This window comes from Nelumbo nucifera, chromosome 8 (assembly GCF_055504915.1).
Source record: "Nelumbo nucifera cultivar China Antique chromosome 8, China Antique-T2T, whole genome shotgun sequence".
Lineage (NCBI taxonomy): Eukaryota > Viridiplantae > Streptophyta > Magnoliopsida > Proteales > Nelumbonaceae > Nelumbo > Nelumbo nucifera.
In genome coordinates this window covers 15,220,222-15,229,028 of record NC_142656.1, presented here as the reverse complement: position 1 = coordinate 15,229,028, position 8,807 = coordinate 15,220,222, and the positions used below count along the sequence as shown (strand labels likewise).

The 8,807-nt window shown below is 36.7% G+C and overlaps 1 protein-coding gene across 1 annotated transcript; it reads right to left on the bottom strand.

The window, feature by feature from the left end:
* Positions 1-346: 346 nt before the first annotated feature.
* LOC104592467 (putative calcium-binding protein CML25) lies at positions 347-1,246 on the bottom strand. The gene has a single exon (XM_010251850.3). The coding sequence runs from the start codon at positions 1,167-1,169 to the stop codon at positions 543-545; it is 627 nt and encodes a 208-aa protein (XP_010250152.1). The 5' UTR covers positions 1,170-1,246; the 3' UTR covers positions 347-542.
* Between the last annotated feature and the right edge of the window lie 7,561 nt (positions 1,247-8,807).

The following is an 8,807-nucleotide window of genomic DNA, read 5'->3' as shown; positions in this document are numbered from 1 at the left end:
CTCGTGCATAATACTATTAAGAGGATGAGATATTCTCCATGTGTGGCTGTGATGTTACATAGGTAGAGTTCTTGTGGGCAGGAAATCCTTACTCTTTGTTTAGAGTAATCGAACCAAAGGAAAAAAAAGATCGAATCTCGGCCTGCTGGACTTATGTAAGCCAAACAGGAGAAAGACATTAGATAAACACGTTTTTTTATTTCTACTTTTGGGGTAACTACATGAACACGTTATCATTCATCACTCTTCATCTTCATCTCACTGTTTGTGGCGGTGTCGTCGTCGTTGTTTGCGATGAATTATAGCCGGAAATTAAAGATAAATTAGATACAGTGATCATGCAGAGTTGCTGTAATGGTCACGCACACACAGCTGCGTGGTTCAGTTTTATTATATATGTAGTGTAAACGTACAAAGCTTGTAAGAGAACAATTACAATTACGATTCTAACTAAATCTCAGAAGATATCTTGCAGATTTATCTTTCATCAACAAAAACAAGAACGAAAAGACTCACTCAGATCAGACAAGTTGCCCTGTCTTTCACTTGGACGTATCAGACGTTTCCAAGTTGTCAATGGGCTCCAATTCCATCGCACCTTGTGTCTCACGCAGTCCTCTATCAGAACCCATCATCATAATCTTGAACTCTTCGAAATTAATCAACCCATCATCATCGCAATCCACCCCACGAATCATCTCCTTACACTCTACAATCGATAACTTATCATCCCCTAAACTCTTCAACACTGTCTGCAATTCCTCCGGTGATATGGACCCATTTCGATCCTTGTCAAAGACCAGGAACGCGTTCCTCAAATCCTCCATAACCTTCACTGAATCAACCCCCTTCGTGTTCAACTCAATAAACTCGTTAAAATCAATAAACCCATCATCGTCCAAATCAACCTCATTTATCATCTTCTGCAACTCCTCTTCCGTTGCAAGGTGTCCCAAGCTCCCCATGATGGAACCTAGTTCTGACCAAGAAATCTTCCCGTCCCCATTCACATCGAATTTCCTGAACACATGCTCCAGCTCCTGGATTCGGGTTCTGAAGTTCATAAACGAGCCCACGGGCGGCGACGTCGAACAAACCGAGTTTTCTGGAGGGGAGTTCGGCACTGACTTGCTGTTCTTCTTACGAGAGAAAAGAGATCGAATACCCATGATTAGAGATTGTGGGAGAGGCTGATACTCAAAAAAAAAAAAAAAAAAATCTAGGCTTTCGACCAATATGCGGCAAGGATGTTAAGCGGTCATATTTAAATTGTACCGAGAATGACAATATGGCCTGACGTGTTTTTTGTAGTGCCACGGGATTCATACACAAATTAAAAAAAAAAAAAATCAGAAGAGTTTCTAATTAGTGGAAGAAGAAAAACTATGTAAGATTTGGCTGAACCTTGTGGCATTTTAGGCCTCATTCATTTTCACTTTCCTAAGTATGTTTACCTAAGGGCCCATTCTTTTTTTTTTTTTTGAATTGTGAGAGGGGAAAGTTGGTCAATGGAATTTTATTTTCCATTGATCAAGATACCCATGTTATTTTATCATATTTATGGGTCCATTGAAAATTTATTTTTCGTGGGTATCATTTATCTGGTGGATAAATAAATTTCCCATGTCGGGATAAAGTCGCTACATTTGGATGGGACAAAATTGTCCCATTTAATAATGAATTTTTATGGGTAAAACGATCATTTTCTTATTTATTTAGAAAATAAAAGAACATAGATAAATGCATTTATCCGAGTAAGTGCATTCACCTAGATAAATAACTTCCCAAAAAACGAATAGGGCTAAAGGTAAAACTTGTGTAAATAAGTGGGTTTTCAAAATTCCTATGTGATACAAGTTATCCAGATAAAAAGAGAGACGGGAGGGAGAGAGCATTATTGGTGAACAGGTATAATACTATAGGAAGGTAACTGATATTCTTTTATATCTTAGATTACCATGGGACCCAAATATAATGGCAAATGAATGTGGAAATTGTGATCAATTTGCTGGTTGACAAAGGAACTTAACCCCCCTGGTGCGTGCATGCGAAATACTAATGTACTAAGAGATGGTAATCTTACATATGTCAACATTGTTTTTCTTTTGACTTTTTCTTCATTTTATAGTGGGATTACTGTACAACATACATTGGTGGCCTAAAAAGTACTGTCTTCCCTTCTTTACCATCCAAATAAAGATACTCTCCTATTTAATAAGAATTACATTTTTTAATATTAGTTCAGCTTTTAAGGGATGGAATTAGGGCTTCTTGCATATTAAATGACCAAGCTTTTGTTCATTTGACAAATTCTGTCATGTTTTAAAAATAATTGCAAAAATAGTGAGCGGGAGAGATTTTTAATTTTTTAGGACCAAATTGTCCTTCATTTAAAACCCACCCATAAGACCATATTCCTCTCTCTACCCAATCTCTTGTTTTCTCCCTCTTTTCACTCTCTTCGTCTTCTCATTCTTATGGCCTTTGCTCTTGCTTGTGCGAGTTTCCCTCTCCATCTTTTGGATGTGAGTTTTTCTCTTACATTTGTGAGGTTCTCTATTTTCTTCGTACAGGTATCTCATGGTGAAGTCCTCGTGGATCATTTGGAAGGGAGTCTTGGTGCAGAGGAAGTAATGGGAGATCTGTTACAATTAAAGTCTGAGTACTTTGCTCATCTGGTGTGTGCGGATGGGGTCATTGGGGGAAGTGCCACCGGTGCCATTCGTTTCCCTGCTATTGCTTTTCTAGTTGCTGCTATACCCGAAGTCTATGAAGCTACTACTAGTGTTGGTCAATATTTGATCCGAGTTTCAAGCCACTCTACTCATGATTATTTCTAGTGCCTTCTTTTCTCTTTAAGCCTAATGATGGATACATTATGCACATGTTTTGATATAGTTGGAAGATTATATACCAATGATAATGGATTGGATGTTATTGAATCTGGCACTGGAATTGGAGAAGACGATTTTTCTGATGACCAATTTCTTGATGTTTCCTTTTTTGCGGACCTTAAACCAGATATCACCATAGGCGTAATTTGTGCCCATCTCTTTCTTGTTTAACAATGGCTCATAACAAACCTTAATGGATTAAGCAAAACAAAAGTTTGTAAAACACCACCCATTTACAAACCTAATGGGTGCTAAAGTTTGTAAAACACCACCTAGTCTGTTCAATACCAGATGGATTGTACATTGATCAGAATCATATAGAACCATGTGGTTTATTGGATTCTAAATGCATTTAATTGTATAAATACTATTAGATCCCTTGGTGATAAATGTTCAACAACAATTGATAACTCAAAATTACAAGAAACCATCCAGTTTGTTTAATGTTGCATGGTGTCTAAGTCTATAAAATTCAGCTTGTTCAATACCAAATGGATTGTACACTTATGGGAATCATATAGAACCTTGTAATCTATTAGGTTCTAGATGCATTTGATGGTATAAATACTATTAGAAATGTTACAACTATAATTGATAATTCAAAATTATAAGAAACCATCTGATCTGTTTAATACTAAATGGTTTCTAAGTCTCTAAAACACCATCCCGTCTCCACCATATCGAATTGCTTGTACACTTTTGAGAATCATATACAACATTGTGGTATATTAGATTTTAGATGAATTTGAGGATTTATCTATTATTTTATCACCTACGTATTGATGAATCAAAATTGTAAGCAATCATCTTACCTATGTAATATCAGATGGTTTCTAAGTCTATAAAACACCATCCGGTCTTCCCCATAGTGGATGATCTATACACTAGTGAAAATCATATGTAACCTTATGGCTTGTTGGGCTTTAGAAGAATTTGAAGGTGTAAATACTATTTTATCACTTAAGTGATAGATATTTGCAATTGCAGTTGATGATTCAAAACTGCAATAAACCATCTGGACTTGGTGATGTCGGATGGTTGATGAGGGGTAATTTGGTCCTCCAATGATGTCATGACACGTGGCGTTGTAGAGCAATAGAGTGACACCTTGACACCACATAAGCAGACCCTAGGAGCACTTCAGACACATCACAACTACATTGATGACCTGGGCACCACCACGGTAGGCCGAACTCCAAACAGCTAGGCAAGACCTCATGTTAGTTTAAGAGGTGACCTGTTTCCACCGATCTTACCTGACTTTGGTTAGCGACCTGCCTAATGTGCCGAGCGACCTCCCCCTTAAGTAGAATATCACCTTCGAAATCCCTAAGATCACGATGCCACGTTGGAAGAGCTTGTTATCACCCCGCCCGCTTTGGGCAGGATTGGATAAACATTACCTGCTTACATAGAGTCCACCTCCAAGCATGAAACCACCTCCAAACCAGATAGGCCGGAGATTCTGGACACATTTCGTGAGGTTCACGACATCTCACCTATATAAGGGCCTCACCTCCAACCTCATAAGGTACGCGCGATTTAGCACTCAAGATCTCTAGCTCTCTCTCGCTTTCTAGATTTCTAAAAACTCCAGTTCGCTAACTTAAAGCATCGGATTGCCCACACTGGGTAAAGCAGCTTGAGTACTTTGATCTTTTCTCTTTTTCTTTATAGCTCGACCAAGCAACCTACCAAATCCGACGTCTGAGCTATCCACCAACAAGGAGTGTCAGATTGCACACCATCGGTTTCTAAGTTTGTAAAACACTATCCGGTCTGCCCTATACTGGATGGTTTGTACACATATGAGAAACATAAAAAACTATGTTGTTTATGGGGTTTTAGATACATTTGATGGTGTAACTACAAGTAGATTATTTGGGGGATAAATGTTTGCAACTATAAGTGATGTTTCCAAATTGCAAGCAATCATCTGGTCAATTTAGTGTGAGATGGTTTCTAAGTTGTAATCATCAACTATTGGACATTATACAGACCGAATGATTCCTTGCACCTCTAAATTACTAACTATAGTGGTTAAGATATCTTGTTAATATTGCACATACAACCAAATATTAGATAGGGCCTTCTTGTTATTTAACATAAAGCAAATAGTTTCTTAGCCTAAATTGTGACATCTCAATCACGAGCCTTGTTGATACAAACTTCGAATCACGATATCTTCAATCCCGTTAGTTTTTTTTTTTATTTATTTTTTATATAAACTTAGTTCTCAATCTTAATATAATCCAAACTTGGCCCTAGAAGCCAATACATAAAAATTAAGAAAAAAAGCACTTGAACAATAGCTCAACCAGAGAGAGAGAGAGAGAGAGAGATGCTTACATGTAGACCTATCCATGGGTCGGGTAGCCTGATGAGCTGGCTCGTCCTGACCCGTTATAAGTTGGGCTTGGTCATAATTTTAGGCCCGCGGGCTTGGTCTCGGGCCTAAAGCATCGGGCCCACTTTTTTTCAGGCCATGCCGGCCCGAGCCCAACTTGATACTATATATTAAATAATAAAAATATATTTTATTTAATAAAAAATATATATACAATATCTTTTCTTTGTTCTTTTTTTTCCAAGTAATAGTAAGATGTTTATTATTTTTGAATTTTGAAGGTTTTTAATATAAATAAAACAAGTTTTATTGAATAAAAAAAGAAAAAAAAATGTTTTCAAATTTCTGGTTGAGCTCGGGCCTCCCAAGACCTAGGCCCAATGGTTGGGTCGGGCTTGGGCCTGAGTGTATTCTATTGACACATATATAAAGCCCGGCCCGAACCCAGCCCGGCCCATGAACAGGTCTACATACATGTACGAAGATAATAGAAGATAGTGAGTCATGATGAAGACAATGAGAAAAGGGAGAGGGGAGAATAAGATTGAAAAAAAGAAAAAGAAAATCGGGCTTCATTGGGTTAAGGTCATTTTGATTAGAAATAAAAAATAAAAAAACTCTCCCTTTTGCTGGAAAGCGTGACCGGTTTTATTAATTTGGCAAGCCTTTTTAATTTTCTTGCAAAAGCCCTTTGTATTATAACTTTGGGGAGAATGTATGGAGACAAGGAAAGAAGAAAAGTAGTCAAAACAAGTGACTGAAGCCTAAGACATCCATATCTTTTGATTTGAGCATCTATTTTCGACATGATATGTTAAAACGATTGACAAAGAAGAAAATAACTCTTAACTCTTTAGATTAATAATGGGCATTTTTCTTTTATAATATGTCACGTAGCTTAACCATTTTAGCAAAATTTGATTAGGAAGTCTTCTTTTTATTAAAATACATTGTTTTAGGAAATATGAATGGTATTAGGGTTTTTTACTATTTTTTGTGATTTTACCATTTGTGCCCATAAATAGGCCATCATTTCACAAGAACAATTTCAATAAGTTGAATATACTTCTCTTTGAAAATCCTTCCAAAAGAGAACGGTGGTGATCTATCTTTTCCCCATGTATGCTTCCTTCCTGCTACGTCACCACTCACCAACCCAAAGGGTTCTTATTGAAAACGGCATCATGTTGCCTGAGAAAAGAGATCCAAAAATCTTTGGGCTAGAACAATATCTTTCCTGCAACATGAAAGGAAATGTATATGTGGGTTGAATATATTATTCTTCCATGTGAAATAAATGGGTAGGTTTTGGAAGAAAGAAGCTAACCACCGTTCCATGCTCGAAGTCGCAAAAATATACTTGTTAATGTGGGCAAAGGCCCATTCATTACCCCACCCATCAGGAATATTTGGCCCACAACCACCCCATGTGGGCCTGCTTCACGTTTAGAATGCCTCTAGCTTTGGAGAAAACCTTCAAATAATGGTACTGTCTTTCCTCTGACAAGCGTTTCACCATGTGCTCTACTTTTCCTCCATTCCTCCCAATAGGCATTGTGCCCACTCTCTTTTCTCTTTGGGTCACTCCTTTTTGTCAACTGCCACAATTTATGTATACATGATTTTAGACTTTGTTATTTAAAAAGTTTATTATATAGTGCATAGAGGAAATATAAAAAATATTTATTTTTTGAAGATTAAAATTTAAAATATTTATATTATATATATTTAGAATTAAGGGTCCGTTTGGTTCGTAGTCAGAATTGAAATCAAAATCTCTTGAAATTGAAATTGGAATGATCTATTTTCAGTCTGTTTGGTTTAGATAGGAATTGAAATGGGAATCAGCTGGAGTGGAATTTCATTTGCAAAGGAGGGGGAGAGAATGTCTATTTCCTCAAATGGGAGAATGCCATTCCATCAAGAATGTAAATAGAATTTCGGTTCTACCAAATCAAATGATTAGAATCGGAATAGCTCATTTTGATTTCGATTCCAAACCTCTATTCCTGTGAATCGAATGGGCCGTAAAAAAATTGGTTAATCTAACTAGTACAAATAAAAATAAATAATATTAATATACTTTTCTTTATCGGTAGTTGTCTTTTTTTGCTAGGCATTCCTTTAATATGGGCTTATGACTATATGAGTTATGGGCCACAAACTTTGTGAACCTTTAGATTTCGGCTGTCAATTAGTGCAAGTGTTTGACAAATTGAGCGAAAGGGGCAAAAGCCTGTCAGAATCCGCAACAAGGGAACCGGATATTTTACGTTAAAGCATGTCTAATATCTACAAATTTGAAATTAATTCTTAGGGGCTGTTTGAAAATTTTTTTAGAACACCTTTTGGTAATTCTGACAGTTGAAAGACGTATTGAATTTAAGATCTGATCAGCCTGAAGTCTGTGTGGTTAAGACGTGTTTTTTTGCACGGAGATGAATAAAAAAATACAAAAGTTCTATTTGAAGCATTTTAAAAAGCACTCATTTTTGAGCTTTGTGTATCTTTTCGGCAAATCAACTTTTAACAGTTAAATCTACTGTAAATCAAACGAAAAAAAAACCGAATCACAATCTATCAAACTTATAAATAATCAACAGACCACACAGAAAGATACGCCAAACGAAAGCCTTAATCTTCAACCCACCCCAAGATGTGAGGAGCCTTGGACAAGCTCTATTGAACTGGAGCCATTACAGTTCGTAGACAAGTTGAGTGATGAATGACTCTCAGTGCGTCCCTATCGCGTCTACGAACCAAATTAACATATGTGGTGTCCATTTTGAACCCAAACACAGAGCACTATACGATTCGAATCGATACTTTGGTCCAGATCCTCTAGACGCTGTAAAGAGGCCACGTATCGACTGGGCCTGCATGCAGCCCATTCTTCACAGCGTAAGACCTTCTGGACTCCAATACCTTCAGGTGCCGTTTGGTTTTCGCCGCGAGACAATGGAAAGTTGTCGGCCAACCGACGTTGTCCCTTTATTTTTGGGGTATTATCAATCAAATTCCTATGCCTTCTAAAGCCGGTAATTATTTTTTTAGTTGTTCAAACTTCAAAGGCTTGTCCGAGTTTTCAAAAGTTCATTTTTCGCTTTATCGACTCAACTCTTTTATAAAAGGAAAAATTTTCTAAAGTAACCATGATTCCGATTTATGGTATCTTTAAGTTTTAAGAAATTAATTTGTTTATCTTTATTATTTAAAAATTGTTTTAAAATATTTTGAGTTTTATAATAATTGGTTAAATCCTCTCTTGTCATTAGCATCCGTTAATAGAAAGAAGAAAAAGATTATTTAAAATAAAACATTTGGAAAAATCCGTAACATTTGAATAACATCTTGCTGATTTTTTTCTCATGACAATTTTTTTTTGTTAGCAAATCTTTCCAACTGATACAGATGTTTAACGAAATCATATGCAACTAGGGACGTACAAATCGGTTGGTTCGGTTCAATTCGGTTAGAACTAAAGACCTAACTGATTATTTGGTTTGACCACCTCTCCCAACCGGACCGAATTAGATTACAATTTAAAATCAAACCAACCCTAACCG